This window comes from Nesoenas mayeri (genome assembly GCF_963082525.1).
Source record: "Nesoenas mayeri genome assembly, chromosome: 24".
NCBI classification, from domain to species: domain Eukaryota; kingdom Metazoa; phylum Chordata; class Aves; order Columbiformes; family Columbidae; genus Nesoenas; species Nesoenas mayeri.
In genome coordinates, this window is record NC_137546.1 from 1,903,107 (window position 1) to 1,922,567 (window position 19,461).

The 19,461-nt window shown below is 46.5% G+C and overlaps 2 protein-coding genes across 7 annotated transcripts; both read left to right on the forward strand.

Annotated features, from left to right (window-relative positions):
• Nucleotides 1-4,449: 4,449 nt before the first annotated feature.
• MRPL20 (mitochondrial ribosomal protein L20) lies at nucleotides 4,450-7,662 on the forward strand. Its single transcript, XM_080358971.1, has 4 exons — nucleotides 4,450-5,195; nucleotides 6,149-6,259; nucleotides 6,575-6,652; nucleotides 6,933-7,662. The coding sequence occupies exons 1-4, from the start codon at nucleotides 5,109-5,111 to the stop codon at nucleotides 7,104-7,106; spliced, it is 450 nt and encodes a 149-aa protein (XP_080215097.1). The 5' UTR covers nucleotides 4,450-5,108; the 3' UTR covers nucleotides 7,107-7,662.
• Nucleotides 7,663-8,286: 624 nt separating this feature from the next.
• CCNL2 (cyclin L2) lies at nucleotides 8,287-19,451 on the forward strand. Of its 6 annotated transcripts, XM_080358686.1 has the most exons (12): nucleotides 8,287-8,621; nucleotides 9,403-9,477; nucleotides 9,763-9,872; nucleotides 10,152-10,272; nucleotides 11,053-11,117; nucleotides 13,889-13,988; nucleotides 14,073-14,177; nucleotides 14,401-14,542; nucleotides 15,300-15,417; nucleotides 15,501-15,593; nucleotides 16,354-16,468; nucleotides 18,443-19,451. In XM_080358686.1, exons 1-12 carry the CDS (start codon nucleotides 8,298-8,300, stop codon nucleotides 18,464-18,466), a joined length of 1,392 nt encoding a protein of 463 aa, XP_080214812.1. In that variant the 5' UTR covers nucleotides 8,287-8,297; the 3' UTR covers nucleotides 18,467-19,451. The 6 variants fall into 6 exon arrangements, with proteins under 6 accessions (XP_080214812.1, XP_080214811.1, XP_080214816.1 ...); XM_080358685.1 differs by lacking the exon at nucleotides 18,443-19,451 and having other exon boundaries at nucleotides 16,354-18,407; XM_080358690.1 differs by lacking the exons at nucleotides 8,287-8,621; nucleotides 9,403-9,477; nucleotides 9,763-9,872; ... (1 more) ...; nucleotides 11,053-11,117; nucleotides 18,443-19,451 and adding an exon at nucleotides 11,869-11,979 and having other exon boundaries at nucleotides 13,215-13,988; nucleotides 16,354-18,407.
• Nucleotides 19,452-19,461: the final 10 nt, after the last annotated feature.

Consider the following 19,461-nt stretch of genomic DNA (forward strand, 5'->3'; position numbering starts at 1 on the left):
CCAAAATGGTTTCTTTGCTTTTGGCAGCAGACTTGTAACTTGCAGGGGCTTTTCCTGCCTCTTCCACACATGAACGAGAACACTGACCCGGAGATAGTAACACAGCAAGGAAGGAAAAGCCACCTTCGCCCACCTCCTCTCCCAGGACCTGGCCAGCACAGGTTGTTTCCTCCCAGAATGTTTTTCAGCACTGTCCCAACCTCTGTTTGGAAGTAGATGTGGCCGCTGGAAGTTTGGCAAGAGGTGTTATTTTGCTTCTGAACCCACGGTACTCCTGAATGTGTTGTTCTTCCTAGGATTACGATCCCAAGAGCTCTCAAACAGGTGCTGTCTCAGCTTCGATAGGCTGCTTGGTTCCAGAAAGTGCCTCCCTTTAGCATCTCCTCCACCTTGGCTTGGCCACTTTTAGACAGCTCCTTGACTCCAAATCATCTTGCCACGCTCTTCACCCTGTACCCAAGTAAATATCCCCACTCAGCTCATCCCAATGAAGGCACAAAGCAGCTTTTCCTCCCCCCTGCCTTGCTGGAGCCCTTGCCCACCCTGTGCAGAGCTGGAAGCAAAGGCTGGAGCAGCGTGTGGCGTCTGTGCAATCACGGGCACTCGAGCACAAGCAGCGTCTTCCTGAGCTGCCTCTCGGAGCTTTGCGAAGCTGCTCTGTGTACAGAGCAGATGCTGAAGCCGCTCTCCGCGCCAGCCCATCCTCCACAGCTGTCTCAAGTGATGGAGCACGCAGCACCCAAGGGCCACACTCACACCACACATTCCCAGGGCAAGACAGCCCCTTTCCAATTGTAATTATTCTGCCTCGGATTCATTTTCTACAATTTCTCTCTGGATTAGAAAATAAAAATTAGAGTGATTTATAATAAGCACTGCATAGCTCTTCTGTTCTCTGCGGTCATCATGGTTATTGTTTGCAGAATATATCGGTATTCTTGCACTGAAGAGATAACAATTATCAATTATTTCATCTGCCTCATACGTTATTTAAGAATTTCAGTCATATCTGCACAGTTACATAGCTTTTAAGATATATTTTTATATGCATGATCACAGGAAGGAGAAAATTCCCTTAAGTCCAGAGGAAACTGAGGCAGCTCAGGACTTACCGGAAAGCACCGGCGGGAAGGATCTGGGGGTCCTGCGCTCTCCTTGATGCTGTTTCTCTCCGAATATGCTACCCTAGGAAAAGGTTATCGGAAAAACGAGGTGCACATAATGCTACGGGGAAAGGAGCTGGACAGACCCCTTCTCCACCCATAGGAGGATGGTTGAAGCTAATGGCTTCAACTACATTTCTCTCAAGTCATTTTGTTTCCTCTAGCACGGAAGGTGACCCTGAATTTAATGATTCTATTTTGTTTGTTATTAGTTATTTTGTCTGTTGAGTTGTCTCACAGTGCCGAGAGATGGGAAGAAGGTTTAAAAACAGCACTGCCAGCAGCCTGGATCCCGGTTTGTTCCAGGAGAAATAGGCTGGTAAATAAGAGAAATCAATAACTCGTAGTGCAGATTGAAGTCAACGTTGGTCTGTATCAGACCCAGCTGCCCTTGAAACAGCAGGGTGGGGAGAAGAAGGGTGAAACCTGGCAAAAAATGACTCTCCCAAGGGTTTCTGACCCCAGCGGTGATGCTCTTTGTGAAAAGGGGAATGTTGGACCAGCTGGGAGAAGAAGGGAAGGGAAGGGAAGGGAAGGGAAGGGAAGGGAAGGGAAGGGAAGGGAAGGGAAGGGAAGGGAAGGGAAGGGAAGGGAAGGGAAGGGAAGGGAAGGGAAGGGAAGGGAAGAGAAGAGAAGAGAAGAGAAGAGAAGAGAAGAGAAGAGAAGAGAAGAGAAGAGAAGAGAAGAGAAGAGAAGAGAAGAGAGGAGAGGAGAGGAGAGGAGAGGAGAGGAGAGGAGAGGAGAGGAGAGGAGAGGAGAGGAGAGGAGAGGAGAGGAGAAGAGAAGAGAAGAGAAGAGAAGAGAAGAGAAGAGAAGAGAAGAGAAGAGAAGAGAAGAGAAGAGAAGAGAAGAGAAGAGAAGAGAAGAGAAGAGAAGAGAAGAGAAGAGAAGAGAAGAGAAGAAGAGAAGAGAAGAGAAGGAGAAGAGAAGAGAAGGAGAAGAGAAGAACCCAGCAGCACAGAACCGGGCAGAATGATTGAAGGAGCTGTGGCACAAACCAGATTTCCCTGTGAATTCTGCCCCAAGGAATCCTGTTTCCTCCCAGTGAAATATTATTCCTGTGCTAGATAACACCTCGGGTACCACAGTGCACTGCGCGCTCCAATCGCCGGTGAATAATGGCTTTCCTTGTTTTTCAAACTGAAAAATACACCTGAAAATTACTTATTTAAATTGAAACATACACCTGAAAATTACTTATTTAAACCAATCATAAATTCGTTCACCGCAGCTCCGCATTGTAAGTCGAAAAAGCAATAAGCTGTCTCTCAAATATGAAGATGTCCCTCCACTTTCTTTCATTTTCAAATGTCAAGCATTGAAATATTTTTGAAAGGTGAACTGACTAATCCAGACATTTCAAATTGATTTCGAAAGCACTTCAGCCGACAGATCAATTTTGATTTTAACGAGATCGCAAAGCCCAGGAGCAGCTCTGTTTGGGCAGTGCTTCCCCGGGCGAGAAATGAACTGTGAAAAATGTGTAGTAATAAATGCATGAGAGAAAGATTAAAAAATACAGAGAGAAACAACCTTTGCAATGGTCACTGGAGTATGAAAAGTCCATTTTTGTCTTGTTCTCCCCCTTTTCTTCCCCGCTCTCTCAGACTGAATGGCTCCTGGGGGAAAACGCAGGTTGGCAGCCTCCTCTCGGGCTGCAAAATGTGAAATCCCAGACATCCAGAGGGAAATAACCACGGAATCCATCCTGCCTTCTGTTGTTGCGCAAGCCGGTCATAGTGTTAATAAATCCCCGTATCTGCGCAGGAAACCAGGCGGCGTTGGACGTAATAAATGTGACAAACGGCACAGAGGCCACCAAAGAGCCCCAGGATTTACTGTGCCTGTCTAACAATGGCTGATTTAAAGATATAATATTTTTCAAGCTTGGCTTATACCTTCTAAGTGGAGAAAGGACACAATAAATGTGTTATCGTGTCCAGTTGTGGCCCCTCAGTTCCAGCAGGACAGGGAACTGCTGCAGAGAGTCCAGCGCAGCCACCAAGATGCTGCAGGGAGTGGAGCATCTCCCGTGTGAGGAAAGGCTGAGGGAGCTGGGGCTCTGGAGCTGGACAAGAGGACACTGAGGGGGGACTCATTCCTGGGGATCAATATGGAAAGGGGCAGTGTCAGGAGGATGGAGCCAGGCTCTTCTGGTGACAACCAGTGACAGGACAAGGGGCAATGGGTTCAAACTGGAACACAAGAGGTTTCACTGAAAGAGGAGAAGCAACTTGTTAGGGGTGAGGGTGTCAGAGCCTGGCCCAGGCTGCCCAGGGGGGTTGTGGAGTCTCCTTCTCTGCAGACATTCCAACCCGCCTGGACACCTTCCTGTGTAACCTCATCTGGGTGTTCCTGCTCCACGGGGGGATTGCACTGGATGAGCTTTCCAGGGCCCTTCCAACCCCTGACATTCTGGGATTCTGTGAAATGCATCAACACCCCCCACAAAAACAAACAAAAAAACCCCCCACAGTATAGAAAGTAGAATCAAGGTTAGGTTTAAACTATGGAAATATTGTGAACTCACTGCTGGGCAACTGAAAGTTCTACCCCAAAATCACTCTGTGTCGTCTTGGGGCACCACAAAGCTCCATTTTGCGTTTTGGGATGTTGTGGAGCTCGGGACAGAGTGACGAGACAGAAACGGCTCCGACGAGCACCCAAGGAGCACAATTAAAGAGCCGTCCCAACTGGCTGCACCCTTCGCCACAGCGCGTCCTCGCGCCTGTTCTGTGCCTTTGTAAACACAAAGCGGATTCACCAGGTGTTGGTGAGGGCGCGGTGGGGTGGTAAACAAAACAAAGCTGCTTCAGTAGTCATAAATTCTATAAAAAGCTTTGCTAAATTCAGCGAAACTCTCTATATTCTTATTTTTAACCTATGAGACGTCTGACAATTGTGTTCTTTAAACTGGGGGAAAAAAGCGCACTTTCTAATGATTCTTCTAATAACCAAGTGTCAAACAAACCCCAGTGATGATGGAAGATTCCCCACACCTCCAATTTGGGGAAATTTCCACATCCCTAACAATTCCCTGCCTGTAAGTGATGGTGATGGTGCAAGTTACGGAGCAACTTCTATCAGGAGCGTCATTGCTTTGAGATGGTCAAACTGGTAATGATTAAAGATGATGAGGCAAATTAATTAGTTTTCTGACAGCAGAGGGCCTTGCTGCTGAGAAATCATTTTCCCGCTGTCTATAATGACAGCACCATCTTGTGGCTTGTTATACTTTATAGATTTGTGTTTTGCATCTCATAGATGCTGAAGGATACGGTAAGAGATGCTGCCCAGGAAAGCGGAGACTGAGGGGTGTTCGCAGGTGGGACATTTCAGTGCTATGGGTGGGAGAGATTAGGATGGGGGTTGTGAGGTGTAAAGGGGTGGATGACGGGGGCATTTGCACACCTGCTTTCTGCAAATGTGTGTGGAACAGATTGCAGAGCTCGATTTGGGTGGTAAAAGAGAATGGGAAAAGGCTGAAAGTTTAAGGGAGCAGAGGAATGGGAGAAAACAAAACAAGAGAAAAGAGAAAGAAAAAGGAAAAAGAAGAAAAAAGATAAATAAAGAAGATAAAAAGGAAAAAGAAAAAAGACAAATAGAAAGAGAAACAGGAAAAAGAAAAAAGAGAAAGAAAATGGAGAAAAGGAAAGAGAAAGAGGAGAAACAAGAAAAAAAGGAAAAAGAAAAATAAAAAGAGATAAAAGAGCAGGAAAAAGGAAAGAGAAAAAGAAGAGGAAGAAAAAGAAAAAAGAAACAAGAAGAGGGGGAAAAAGAAAAAGAAAGGGGAAAAAAAACCCCACAACAAAGGTGAACTATTGTGAATAGAACGTAGAGTTTAAGAAGTCAAACCACAGAGAGGGCCGCCGCGGCTGCGCAGAGCGGCCGGAAGGGGCGGGGCCGGGGCGTTGCCCCGCTCTGGAAGGCGGAAGCGGCGCGGCCATGGTGGTGCTGAGCGCGGCGCGTTGGCTCCGCAGCCGCTTGACCGATCGGTTCTGGCGGGTGCAGGAGGTGCTCAAGTATGCGCGGGTGAGTGTGGAGGCTTTGCTGCGGCTTCGTTTAAATCACAGCATCGGTTCGTCTGGAAAAGACCTTTAAGGTCACGGAGTCGCCCCGGCCCGGCGCTGACCCGCTGCACTCACGGGCTCTCCCGCTCTCGCAGCCCTTGAGCCGCCCCTGTACCCGCTATAAGTGACTATTTACCGCTTATAAGCGACTATTTCTCTGACTAGGCAGCTCTGGCTGCTTCTCCCTGCTTTATATTAGCTGGGTGGCAGCGGCAGCCCCAGGAAACTCCTTTAATTAAACTCTGGGTTCGTGCAACCACAATATTTTTGACATATCAGAGGCTCCTGTCCCGTCCCTGCGTTCGTGCTGAAAAAAATGACAGGGCAGCTCGGGAATGGGAATAAAAATGTGAGTTTAGGGGTTGGCTGGGAGCACTGAAGGTGATTTTGCTGGTTCCCTTTCCCCTGGAACCGCAGCCTGAACCCAGGTCTGAAATTCTTCAGCCCATTTCAACTTTTCAGGTTTCCCGAGGAAATAACGTTTTCATTAAATGCCAACTGAAGGCTCAGCTGATTTTGTGAAGCGTTTTGTGATCCTGGTTATAAGAGCTGTGAAAGACAAGTGAGCAAATATTAATGGGCTCTTGGCCCAAGTAGCGATAGGACAAGAGGAAATGGCCTCAAGTTGCACCAGGAGAGGTTTAGGTTGGATATTAGGGAAAAAATCTTCATGGAAAGGGTTGTTGGGCATTGGAACAGGCTGCCCAGGGCAGTGATGGAGTCACCATCCCTGGAGGGGTTTAAAAGGCGTTTAGACGATGTTCTCATGGACATGGGTTAGTGCCAGAGTCAGGTTATGGTTGGACTCAATGATCTCTTCCAACTGAAATGATTCTGTGATTCTATCATTAATATTACCAAAGGGTTTAACAGCCTTGAAGGTGACTGAGCAAGAACGTCTTGGTTTTATTTCAGCATTTCCGCGGCAGGAAGAACCGCTGCTACAAGCTGGCGGTGCGCAGCGTGCGCAGAGCGTTTGTCAAGTCCACCAAGGCCAGGAGGGAGAAGAAGAGGTTCCTCAGAGCGGTAAAGAGCAAAGCGTTAGATGCAAATGTTAAAATGGGGGGAAGATCAGAACTGAAATAGCCGTTATCCTTCCTGGGGGGGGGGGTCTCTCAAAGTGTTTTACCAGTGGGTGAAATAAAACATGTATTTACAGTAAGCAGAGTCCCTTTGTGGTCCGAAAAATCTCACATTCTGAAGTTTATACATATATACATTGCACTGAGAAGACTGTAGGTCTGAAAACATTGTCTTTATTAAGCATGAGCAGGTCAGCATGACAAAAGGTTTATTTTTAAAGTGTTTTATCATCCAAGATGTTAATTTTTATGCTTTTAGCTCTGGATCACCAGGATTGAAGCAGCGTCTCTTGAGCATGGTTTGAAGTACCCGGCATTCATAAGCAACCTGGCCAAGGTAAGGTTGGTGCTGGAAGAATAACTCCTTTGAAACAGCAAATTGGAGAACATGTCTGACGGAGGGAGGTCTTCTGAAGGGCCAGGGAAATGAATTTCTTTAAACTCTGCAATCTTTCAAGTAGATGTAATCTGACAAAACATATCAGAGGGTTTGTTGGTACCAGAACTGTAAAATTGAAACTTGTTTCTCGTGGCTTTGGTAATAAAAAGGTGGCGTTTCTGCTGCTTCAGAATTCCCCAAATTCCAGTGCTTAACCCCTGGTTTTTCTGGCCTGCAGGCGCAGGTGGAGCTGAACAGGAAGGTCATTGCTGACCTGGCCATTTACGAGCCAAAGACTTTCAAGTCTCTGGCTGCCCTGGCCCAGCGGAGGAGACAAGAAGGATTCCTGGCAGCCCTGGGTGACGGGAAGGAACCTGAGGGGATATTTTCACGTATTGTTCACCACTATTGACGTTAAAGAGACTGCAGATATTCGGCGAGTTGCGTTGCAATGTGAATTCGCTCAGAGAACGCTGCTCGAGTGTAATGGACCCGCTGAGGAAGGTTCTGGAAGGATGTGGCAGCTCCGGGCGTGAACCTGGTGACGTGTTTCCCGGGATTGCGGTAACTGAGACGCATCGAGTGAGAAACCGCAGCTCCAAGTGGGAGCCCTGTGGGATGCCCGTGTTACTGACACAGTGTGTTCACTTTACCAATAAATGGTTTGTGGTAACTGCTCACAGAATCCCAGAATGTCAGGGGTTGGAGGGCCCTGGAAAGCTCATCCAGTGCAGTCCCCCCATGGAGCAGGAACACCCAGATGAGGTTACACAGGAAGGTGTCCAGGCGGGTTGGAATGTCTGCACAGAAGGAGACTCCACAACCCCCCTGGGCAGCCTGGGCCAGGCTCTGCCACCCTCACCATGAAGAAGTTCCTTCTCATATTTAAGTGGAACCTTTTGTGTTCCAGTTTGAACCCATTACCCCTTGTCCTACCACTGGTTGTCACCAGAAGAGCCTGGCTCCATCCTCCTGACACTCACCCTTTAGATATCTGTAAACATTAATGAGTGCCCCCTCAGTGTCCTCTTGTCCAGCTCCAGAGCCCCAGCTCCCTCAGCCTTTCCTCACACGGGAGATGCTCCACTCCCTGCAGCATCTTGGTGGCTGCGCTGGACTCTCTGCAGCAGTTCCCTGTCCTGCTGGAACTGAGGGGCCACAACTGGACACAAGATTCCAGGTGTGGTCTCCCCAGGGCAGAGCAGAGGGGCAGGAGAACCTCTCTGACCTAACTGCAGCCGGAAAAGCGATCCGAGTGGTGACCTGTGGCGCTGAACGGGGAGAAGCCCCGCGGCGGCCGGGCCGGGAGCGGTGCGGGGTCGCGGCTGCGATCGCGGCGGCTCCTCCCGCCCGGGCCTCGCTGCGCTGCTGGAGACGCCGGAAGTCCCGCCCCCGCCCCTTCCGCCTTGTTCAAATTCCCAACCGCTGGCGTCACGCCGCGCTCCGTTCAGCTCCGGGGGCGAGCGTCTGACGTCACCGCGACACGGCCAATCGGCGATCGCCGCTTCGTCGCGTCTCACCAATAGGCGACGAGAATTGGAGGGCGGAGGCACCACCCAGCGGCGACGCAGCGTGCAGCCGGGCGAGGCGGCGGCGGCACAAGATGGCGGCGGGGCCGGGTAGCGCGGCGGCCGCGGCGGCGCTGACGGGGAGCGGCCCGGCGGGGCCTCAGGCCGGCGGAGCCACGGCGGCGGGATCCGGGGCGGCGGGGAGCGGGGCGCCGGTGCCGGGTCCTGGGGCGGTGCTGATCGGCGACCGGCTGTACTCGGGGGTGCTGATCACGCTGGAGAACTGCCTCCTGCCCGAGCACACGCTGCGCTTCACCCCGTCCATGAGCAGCGGCCTCGACCCGGACACCGAGACCGAGCTGCGCGTCACCGGCTGCGAGCTCATCCAGGCGGCCGGGATCCTGCTGCGGCTCCCGCAGGTGAGGCCTCGGGCCCGGCGGCCGCGCTCCCGGGCCGGGCGGAGCTTCGTGCGCTGGGCCCGGAGCGCTCGCAGCCCGGGATCCGGGGTGAAGCGGCTCCTTTGGGCCGCTCGGCCTCCCCCCGGCCCTGCGGCCTTTCCCGGCGGAGCAGGAAGCGGCTGATGTAACCGGGCGGGGCCCCGGGCGCTCCAATGCGCCTTCATTTTAAGCTGTGTTGCGTTAAGAAGGATTTCTGGAGCTCCTTTGATTCGCCCTGACCTCGGAAAGGATTTTTTTGTCTTGGCGAGCTCCAGTCTCAGGCGGCCTCGGCACTCTCTTGAGCGTTAAACTTTCCAGGCGCCTTCTTGTCGTCTTTGATTTGTGTTATGACTATATGCAAATCATAGTATGATTAGATTCCCCACCTCCTTCCACGCTGAAAAACGAAAGTTTTCCTAATGTGTTCTTATAATTTGCGCTTTTATGACGTTCTAGTGTTTGCCTGCTTTTTTTTATTCTTTTTTTTTTTTAAATTTAATTTGGAGCGTGTTTGCACACTCCATAAAAAGTCCACAATTTAACATATGTATATAATTCACAGTGTGATGTTGATAACATTTTGGGTAACTTATTTTGTTGCTGAGGTAGGTGTGCTGGTTTAGTTACCACTGAACTTACTCCCGTACTTAATATAGCTTAGCTCCTCTTCTGGGTCTTAAATCCATTGAAATCATTCTAGGTAATTTCTTTTTGGAGCTGGTAGTTGTTTTGTTAATGTCTCTTGTGGTTATTTCCTTTTTAGGTGGCGATGGCTACGGGACAGGTGCTATTTCAGCGTTTTTTCTATACCAAGTCTTTTGTGAAGCATTCCATGGAGGTAAGAAAATACTAAAATGTGTGTACGTCTACAGATCTTATTGAATCTTTGGTCTGTTTTGGCAAGTTGTCAACTTGTGTGTGATCAGAGTGTTGGTAACTAGCCTGTAAATTATGCTTATTGATCACCATGGTTTTACAAGGCTGCATAGTACTGATTTTGTCACAGTTTTAGTATTTACTTGTTTTACCACCATTTTCTCTGGTTGTCCCTCCTTAAGCTGTTGGAGGCGATCAGCTCCTCATGGGAGCAGAACGTCAGTGTCTTGCGATCCTTGTATTTCAGCACGTGTCGATGGCCTGTGTTCACCTGGCATCCAAGATTGAAGAAGCACCGAGGCGCATAAGGGACGTCATTAACGTGTTCCATCGCCTCAGACATATACGAGAAAAAAAGTAAGCGTGGGCTTTGGAATAATCTGAAATATTTGTGTTGTATTTTAATAGTTAAACTTCGTGGGCTGATGATGGTATCGTTCCCTGTTTTATGAATCAGGGAACATCTTGAAGGGATCTCATGAAGGAGAAAAGTGAGTTGGCCCGTTTTATTAAGCAAATCTTTTTGGTCTTATAAATAGTGATGTCTCTTATTTTTACACAAACACAATTTAAGCTGCATACGAGGACTGTTTGAGGTTAAGGTTTTCTTCTTCAGAATTTGAAATTGTCTTGCAGGAAACCTGTGCCTCTCATACTGGATCAAGAATATGTGAACTTGAAGAATCAAATTATTAAGGCAGAAAGAAGAGTGTTAAAGGAGTTGGGATTCTGTGTCCATGTAAAGCACCCTCATAAGGTTTGTACTAGATAAGTTAACCTCTCAATATTTAAGTGTCGCGTGTCAGACTAGGGTGAGACTTGGAGGATGTAACTACTGCAGATGTTGAAGTTGTTGCTTTACTACCACGAGCATATTATGCCTTAAGTAGCTGAGTGTGGTAAATGAACCTCCTACTTCTGTGCCAGCAGAACTTGAGATCTTGCTCCTTCTTCCTCTAAAAACAGCTGTCTTAAGGTCTTTTGAAGCCTCTTTGGCTTTCAGAATTCACTCGTGTTGTCAGTACCCCAGAGGACAATGCTACTTGTTTGGTAATTACTATGAATTTTTGCTATTAAGAGTAATCTTTTTATCTGCACCCTTGTTTCAAACCTAAGGAAAAAAAACCAGGACAGAATAAACCAGTGATGGCACGTTAGATCTTCTCTCTGCAAATCCTGTTATGCTTCTGTTACTGCTTATTGCAGCCAGCAGTGTTTTCTCCCAAGTTACAGCTAAAAAGGAATCATGAATTGTGTAGGAGAACATACGTAGCTTGCAAACGGGTGAAGACAAGACATGTAGGGGAGTAGCGTGATGGCCGAGCTCGGAAGGTCAGGTCTGGTTGAGTGTCACCTCGTGCAAACTTTTGCATTGGAGAGCAGGAGCCGTGTGGATAAACATGGGGGACGTGCCAAACGCTCGTGTGGCGTGTTTTAAACTTGAAAGAGAATAACGGATGCCTCATGGATATCCCTCTGAAATAAATAGGTGGCTCTCAAGATTCTTGGTAATAACTCGATAACCCATATCTTCCAGATAATCGTTATGTACCTTCAGGTATTAGAATGTGAACGTAACCAGCACCTGGTCCAGACGTCATGGTAAGTTGATTTTCTTTGTTCTAAGAGACCAGCAGGGGCAGTAGCAGAAATATGTCACTTGGGGCACTCTGGGCAGCACGCTCAGGAGTGATTGTGCGCCGTGCCGCACAGCTCCGGTGTTTCTTGGTGTGCCCCAAACTGCCACCCAAATGTTGATGGGCCTCTTAAGTCAGAGGCGCAGTTTTAATGGTAAGGTAGCTTTCCAGCCTGACTTCTCACTTCCCTCCTCTCTGCTTTTGCTTTTCAGCTGAAGGGAAAACATTGAGTGGGTTATAGTGTTTTCTTTTTTGTTGTTGTTGTTGTTGTTGTTCTCCAGAGAAAACAATGTGTATTAAAGTCTGTTAGCAGTGCTGGGAAGTGGCTTTTCCCAGGGCTTGAGCTCGATTATAGGTGTATTAAAAATTCATCACAGATAATGATCTGTATGGATCAAATCTATATGGATAATGCAAGATGTCAGCTTGTAAGACTGGATAAACTCAATGTTTCCATGTTTGCCAAGAAATGTCCTCTGCCTTGTCACTCATTAGAGTAGAAATTTGCTTGGGGATGGGAAGCTTACGTAAAATTCCAGGTCTTAAACTTAACAAATAAATAACGCTTTCTAACAATAGTGTGGTTTAAATACCTTTAGTGAATCCAAAGATCATATTTCTGCTGACTGAACTGTCTGGTACTGTGAGCCCTGTGTAAGAGAACCAGTTTTGACTTTTCTTTTCTGTACTCTTTTAATCAAAGGGGAGCCTCTGAGGGTAAGTGACTAAGACTTCTGCTCTGCTGCCCGAGCCTGTGGTGCAGGGATAGCGTCCGTCTTCAGTCAAACCACAGCAGGCTCTCCAAAGAGAACGCTGACTCTAGACAGGTGGTATATACGTGATAGTAGCGTAACTGGCCAACTGCTGCTTGTGCTTATACTATTTTGACTTTTATTTTTATTGTGCGTTTTGACTGTTGTATATTTTATAACCTGCTTGTTGAAATTCTGAAAGATTTTTTTTTTTTAATGTTATATTTCTATAACTGTTACTATGATGTATTTGTAAATGATAAAGCAAGTTAAGGTGGGATTTAAGTCTTAAAGGGATGAATTAACGCAATGAAGACTAAAATCTGATTTCTATTTGTAAACTATTTAGAAAACATTTGAGTAGATGTGTGATGCTTGGAGTCAAAGGTGATACTTGGGACTTAGAGAAACTTCCCACTCCCAGATTTCCCAGTGCTGGTGCATGAAGTACAGGAGTGTGGGTTACAAACTTCTCCTTACCAGTTTTCCACTTATTATTAAAGGGTGAGGAAGGAAATTACCCCACTTGTCAAATGGTTCAGATGTTAAATCAGTTGTGTACTGATGCGTGTTGCTTCCAGTCCCTCAACACTGGTGGATATCCAGTACAATAGTTTTTGAAATGTGCGTTTTCACATTACCCTTTTCTTAAAATATTGTGACAAGGATTCATTTCTTCATGTGTCTGATTCTGAGCCCACAGGGAAAAATATACGGAGGCCAAACTTGGAAGCAGGCACGTTTTTCAATTGGGCAAATTAGAAAAAGGCTGTTTGGCTTCCAGCTGTTTGAAATACCACTTTTCTTTACCACATTTTCTGCCAAAAGGTTTGTAGTGGGATAAGAAGAGGAGGTTTTGAAGTTCCTTTCCCCCAGAAAGATGAGCTGATGTTTAGCGTTGCTTTTTTGGGGTGTAAACAGGAATTTAAGAGAAGCGGGACAGGCGGGAGTTTGATACTCTTGGGATCCAAGTTCCTTTAGTCTGTCCTGTGGAAAATGGTTCCAAGCGTGTGGGCTGTGGTCTCTGGTTTGGACGTCTTGGGGTTAGTGAATCCTTGTGTACTGGGTACCCACCTGGTCATGACTTTCTTTTGAGACTTTAAATCATGGCTGGTTTCAGCTTTTCCCCATCTGATACTTTGCTTGACATGTTTGCTCAAAAATCTAGATCTTTTTAAGCACATCAGCTGACAGGTTCAGAGGAAGTTACTTTGTGTATTTAAGATTTAGAAGAATAATGCTTAAGTGTACTGACTGGAATATATGCAATATTTTTACAGTTTTCTCATTCTGTGAATATTCATTTTAAGCAACCTTACTGAAATGGGACAGTTTGGAAACCGTGTTTCATGTGCCAAAGAGGAGATCTGCCTGAGCACTGAGTATTCTCCTGAACTGATGTCCCCAAACACCCTCATTTCTTCTGTGGCTGCTTTTTGCCTCAAAAAGAATTCCGTTCTGGATGGAAAATACGCTTCTGAAGGAAAAGGGACTCCGTAAATCTCCAGTGGAAGTCGGCGCCTGCTGCAGAGAACTGTGATTTCCTGGGAGAACTACAGGAGCTGCAGCTTGCAGCAAACGTCGGGGTTCAACTCTGTTGCAGAGAAACATGTGAACCTAAAACTCTCTGAGTACTTCAGATCATATCGTATGTTGTCTTGATGGAAGTGTCTGTTGCATGAGAGCAAGCCAGTAGAGACCCAGGAGGAAAAGTGACGTTAAAATTGGTTCTCTCCTCACAACTGAATTTTCAGCAGCCAGTCAGTCAATCAAACTTAATTTCTGTCACACATCCCTCCCCTTGAGGGATTTACTTTTTTCTAGTGAAGCCATTCAACTTCTCTTTAGATTTTACAGGAGTATAATGTTGATGTCTAGTAACTGAACGCAGAAAGAACTAGTCTTTGTAGAAGTAAAACCAAAACAAAACCCCACCAAACAACTTTGCAGTGCCGTGCAATGTTTCTGGTATCCTATCTTTCAGGAACTACATGAACGACAGCCTGAGGACAGACGTCTTTGTGAGGTTCCAGCCAGAAAGCATTGCCTGCGCGTGTATTTACCTGGCAGCGAGGACGCTGGAGGTGAGCGGCAGTTCCACTAATTCCACCTTTGTTAGGTCTTCTGATAGAAGCAGAAAACAAAACGTCTCTTCCCTTCCCTTTCAGATTCCACTTCCTAATCGTCCACACTGGTTTTTACTCTTTGGAACAACAGAGGAAGAGATTCAAGAAATCTGCTTAAAAATTTTGCAGCTCTACACTCGGAAAAAGGTTTGTTTCTGTTTCATTTCTTTGTGAAAGGAGCATTTACTGAAAGGCTGCTGCTCAGAACATGAGTTGGAAAACCTCCTGTTGTAGCCGAGCTGCAAGTGTGGGGCCTTAAGTGAAACAGGACAGTAGTTGCAGTGTCTGGATCTCTTTAGGATTTTTGGTGAGTTACCAGCAAGTCTAGTTTACTGAGTTTTTGTCACAAGCGTTGCTCCTGTGTTCACAGGTTGATTTATCTGATCTGGAAAGTAAAGTAGAAAAGAAGAAACTGGCTATTGAAGAGGCAAAAGCACAAGCGAAGGGTCTGGTACCCGAGGGAGCCCCAAGTTTGGATAACACATCAGGATTTTCCCCTGTCCCAAAAAATGGTAAGTAGTGGCTCACTTGTTTTTAATAACTCTTTCTCATCTTAAATGCACATTTACCCTTTTGGAATGCGTATACAGTGAGGGTGGTTGGTTTGTTTTAAGCTCGCTTCTGGCAGCTGCTCAAATAGCAGAGTGTGGATAGCACTCTAACTTCATAATTTCTTGGAATAGATAAACCCTAAAATTAAATTGATCTAAAATTAAGGTTAGTTCTGTAGTACAGGGACTTTCTTTTAGATGTTTTGGCAATAAATAAACCCTTGCGATTGGTGTGTTATGCTAAAGCAATATTAAAGCACAGGGACGGTGAGGAGTTCTGGCAGGAGAACTTTTGGGTGTTGGGTGGGGAATATTTTCCTGTGTACTTGGCCAGAAGTTTCCAGTCTGGTGTGTATCTTGCCTAGAGAACATTCCCCACCTTCCTCCTCAGTTTGCCTTCAAAAAGATACTGAATAATGGGCAAGAAAAGGAAGTTGTTCTTCCTTGAAATATCTTTGAACACTGTGTTACTATTGCAGTCAACTCCCTGGTGTTGCTTCAATATTTTGACGAAAATGTTGCGGATTAACTTCTGCTTTCTGTGGATTTCTTGAGATCTGCTTGTTGTGGGTGGTTCTGTGTGTGTGCACATATACATGAGCTCCACGTGTACAGAACAGATTGTCACAGAGGTGATGGAACGGGGCGAGAGGAAGCTTCACTCTTCCAGTCACTACCCGTTCTTTCAAAATAAGGTAACAAACACTTGTTTTTATAGAGTCTCCAAAAGAGGTTAAAGGAAATAAACCTTCACCGCTACCTGTTCAGGCGATGAAGAATGCCAAAAGGAAAACAGAAGGAGCAAAAAGAATGAGTTCAAATAGCCCAGTAAACGGGTAAGGCTTTCAGAAGGAAGAAACTTACTGTTTCCCATGACTGCTTTACGGAAAAATAACTTAGTGTTTATTGTGTCTTGCAGAGTTCAGAAAGGAAGAGAAAGCAGAAGTCGAAGTGGAAGCAGAGATCAGAGTTACTCAAGATCCCCATCCAGATCCGCGTCCCCCAAGCACAGGTATGCGCTGGTGCGAAAGCGCGTGCTCTGAAAAGCTCTGGTGGTTTATTTGAGTTGCGTTGGCTCGGCTCACAGTCCAGGGAGTCGCGGGCGCTTACCTTGTACCCGTGCCAAACGGACTGAAAAGAGAGGGGAAGAACGTTGGGACGTTTTTTGCACGTCAGCCTGTTTATTGGTGATACACAACCCACCAAGCTGCAGCGTTTGGGGTTTGTTTTTCCTCTTTAATTTCTTACATTTAGAGCTGGGTGCTTGCAGTGATAACTTTGTGAACTGTACTGGAGTAGTTAAAGCATTTTCCGCAGTAGATGGACTCTGAACTCCAGCCTTCATCTCATTGGCAGTTGCTCCTGCAAAGCCTTCATTTAGAAGCAGGAGAAGTAGTTTCACCTGTATTATTGGCAGCACTCTGAATGTGGCAGTTACTCACACGTGTTTTCTAAGTAAGGGAGGAAAAAAATGTCAAACCAAGACATGACTACTCCAAACAGTTTCTAAAGATCTGTATTTCTACAGTAATCAGATGTGAGCAAAGTCTGGGACGCAGGATTCGTTTTCATGGGAGGCCAAACAACAGAATAGAATATCAAGTGCCTGATCTCAAACTGTGCTCGCACACCTTGGCTCTATAAGTGAGAAGCATTTGTCCATATGGTACTTAGTGTGTCTGTGTTATGACTACATTTAGGGGCTAATAGTAATGGAGAGTAATCCTATTGAATATTAAGAGTATCGTAGGCTTTCTCTTCTTTTTCCATAGGAAGAGTGAAAGTTACTCCACGTCGAGCGGCTCCAAATCCCACAGCCGTTCCAGGAGCCGCAGCGACTCTCCTCCAAGACAGTTCAACCACGGTTCCAGCTACAAAGCTTCCAAGGTGAGAAGTTACAAGAAATCGAAAGACTACAAATACTCGACACACAAGGCGCGGAAATCCCGCAGCAGGAGCTCCTCGCGCTCCAGGAGCCGCTCCCGGGAGCGCTCCGACCACTCGGGGAAGTACAAGAAGAAGAGTCATTACTACAGAAACCACCGGCACGAGCGTTCGCGGTCGTACGAGCGAGCAGGTCATCGCTACGACCGAGAGCACCCTGGCCACAGCAGGCACAGGCGATGAACAAAACTACGAGTTGTTTCCTTTGGAACTGCAGCAGTGGAGCTCTTCCCCGCTCGGCCTTTGCAGTGTAACCTGTTGTAAACCATGAGTAGCGTGCATTCTGCTGCAATTCTGTACTTTATCGTGAATCCAAAGGAAAGATGCTATCGTGATGATGTGAAAGAATTAATGTGTCACCTCATAACGCTGCAGAACCCGTCTGCGGTCGCTCCTATGCCTGCTGCGGTGACGTGAGGACCGTAGCGCGGTGGAGTTGGGGCTGTGAGCAGCAGCTCCGCTGCTCAGCGCTTTGGGTTCTGGGCTGGATGGTCCTTCCCTGCGGAACCCGGAGCCTCGAGGCGGTTGATACAACCCGTGGGAGTAGCTTGGTGCTAACAAGGTCTTTTCATACTGACTCAATTATGTTGTACAAATGTAAGGTGACTTTTTTTAGAGCTGTTGCCTATATTAGGTTATTTGTGTATATACATTTTGCAGTGTTACAGTACAGTATGGAATACGGCCTTACTAGCCTTTACACTTTATCCACAATGTAAATAAGCATTTGTTAATTACAGGTGGGAGGTATATACAGAAAATTCAAAACTTGAATTCTATCAAAAGACTTGTGTAGAAAATTCTGATAAATGTGAAAGTATTTAGCTCTGTGTATTGAGAGTAGTATATTTTTATCTGTGCAATGCTGTGTGCAGGCCACCAGCTCGTAAGACATTTCCTATATATGCATTTTAAGTGATTTGGAATTCTTTACTCAGGATCTTTGACACTCTGAAGAGTTGGTAGTTTGTCAATCTGCATGCTTGTTGAAGAACAGAGCATTAAAAAACAACAGCAAAACCCCCACAGCCCAGTAGTATCAGTTCTAGTGGTATATCTGAGCTGTTACTCTCATGCTCCCTGATTTCATTAAAGTATTTGATTTTCTATTAAATTTACTTGATAGCAGTTTATTATGAGCAATACCACTGTGCCTACTCGTGAGGAAGGAAACGTGGTGCTGAATGAAGATACTTTCAAATTGTAGCAGGTTTAAGACTCGCCTCCTCCAGAGAGACTTTAAGAGGAGTTACCGCGATTAAGTCTCAGTTCTGGCTGCGGCCGTGACCTTCCTGGGGGGGCAGAGGAAAGGGAAGATCCAGATTATGCAGGTTTTGCTACATAATCATCACTTGGCGTTAAAGAAATCAGCATCTGTGTTCTACAAGCTCCTGTGCTTGTGTACAGAGCGGAATAAACAGTCATCTGCTTTCTAGTACATTTCTTGAAATCTGGAGAGGGAAAAAAACAAGGGAGAAAGTGGTGTGTACGTTTTTACATTAAAGTGGTTTGGTTCCAAATCAAAAGACATTATATCACAGGATGAAAACACGTCCTGTTCTAGAAGGGAACAATCTGTCTCCACCAGCAGAAAGCCCAACGCTGCGCAGAACAGCACAGGGAGGGGGTTCGGGGATGAGAAGCAGCGCAAGATGGAGCTGTTGGAATTTGGGGCGATTCCTCGGAGGGGAGCGGACGCGCCTGGTTGAACAGCGATGCCTGTTCTCACCTGTTCTCTTCAACTTCCTAGTCTCAGCTCAACCTGAATCCTGATTCGAAGGCTGCGGATTGCAGATTCAAAAGCATTTAGTTGGGAGTGTGTTTCTAACCTTATTTCGCTTGTTTTGCACACAGACTATCGCTCTAATAGTGATTCATGGTTCCACAAACACTATAAATATTCTGATATGTTCTTAGGTGGAAAAAGTGCCAGAGATTTGACAAAAGAGAAAATGAGCCTGTGCAAGAACAGACCAAAGGCAAAGAGGAGCCGAACGAATGGAGCTGCTGAACTGCACAAACTGCAAGCAGCAATTCTAAATTTAAGAGTGTTGCTTCACACAAAGCAAAAAGACTATTTTGTGCATTGTCCTGCCAGGTAACTCCTCTCGAAGGGTTGCCAGGCAACCCTTGTTCTTATTATCTTTAAACGTGGGTGAGGAATTACTAAGCAAAGCAATTCGGCCTCAGGTTGAGCTAAACAGCGTAAAAATTTGCCTTATTAGCCTGTGGTTAATGACGTGCTGAAATCTGGACCTGACTTCAAGAGTTAGGCAGGAGGAGGCTTGGAGGAACTGGCTTCTCCTTCATAGAATTTGGTTAAAAAGCCACAGCAAATGGAGCAGAAAGAGCTGGAAAGGAGAGGAGGTGTTTTGGAAAACCTGGGAGCTTTGAGAAGTTTGGCTCAGTGGGAGATGGGACTCGGTACTTGCTGACAGTGGAGAGGAGCTCTGCGTCTGTTCTGTCTCTCTTTGCTTTTCCCGCACAGATAACAACAAAAACATGGCTGGAGGAGCTGGGTTGCTGCTCAGCTTTGCTCAGTTTTGCTCAGTTTTGCTCAGCTTTGCTGAGCTTTGCTCAGTTTTGCTCAGTTTTGCTCAGCTTTGCGCAGCTTTGCTCACGGCCAACGCTGCTCGTGTGTAAGGGGCTGATTGATGAGCAGGGACTGCAGGCACCTGGTCATCTCCATCCCACCCTGGAGAGTGATGTGTAGATGTCAAACCTCAGAGCTTTCCAGCAGTAACGGGCGTTTTCAGATCTGCAGACCCTGCATGTTATTCGGAGTTCAGAAACACAGAAACCAACAAAAGGGAAATGGGGCAAACTCAGCAGATGCGTTGGGCTTTTCCACAGAGTTTGAACAAATTACCCAATCTTTGTGCTTTAGTTTCTGGAATAAAAGGGGAGAGGCTCTTCTTGACCTGCATCGGAGTGAA

Excerpts from the sequence above, each read along its gene's own strand:
- CCNL2 (XM_080358685.1), top strand. The coding sequence starts at position 8,298 with ATGGCGGCGGGGCCGGGTAGCGCGGCGGCCGCGGCGGCGCTGACGGGG. Across the intron at positions 10,273-11,052 it reads ATGTAAAGCACCCTCATAAG|ATAATCGTTATGTACCTTCA; the intron begins GTTTGTACTAGA and ends CATATCTTCCAG. Across the intron at positions 13,989-14,072 it reads TGGCAGCGAGGACGCTGGAG|ATTCCACTTCCTAATCGTCC; the intron begins GTGAGCGGCAGT and ends CTTCCCTTTCAG.
- MRPL20 (XM_080358971.1), top strand. The coding sequence starts at position 5,109 with ATGGTGGTGCTGAGCGCGGCGCGTTGGCTCCGCAGCCGCTTGACCGAT. Across the intron at positions 5,196-6,148 it reads AGGTGCTCAAGTATGCGCGG|CATTTCCGCGGCAGGAAGAA; the intron begins GTGAGTGTGGAG and ends GTTTTATTTCAG. Across the intron at positions 6,653-6,932 it reads TCATAAGCAACCTGGCCAAG|GCGCAGGTGGAGCTGAACAG; the intron begins GTAAGGTTGGTG and ends TCTGGCCTGCAG.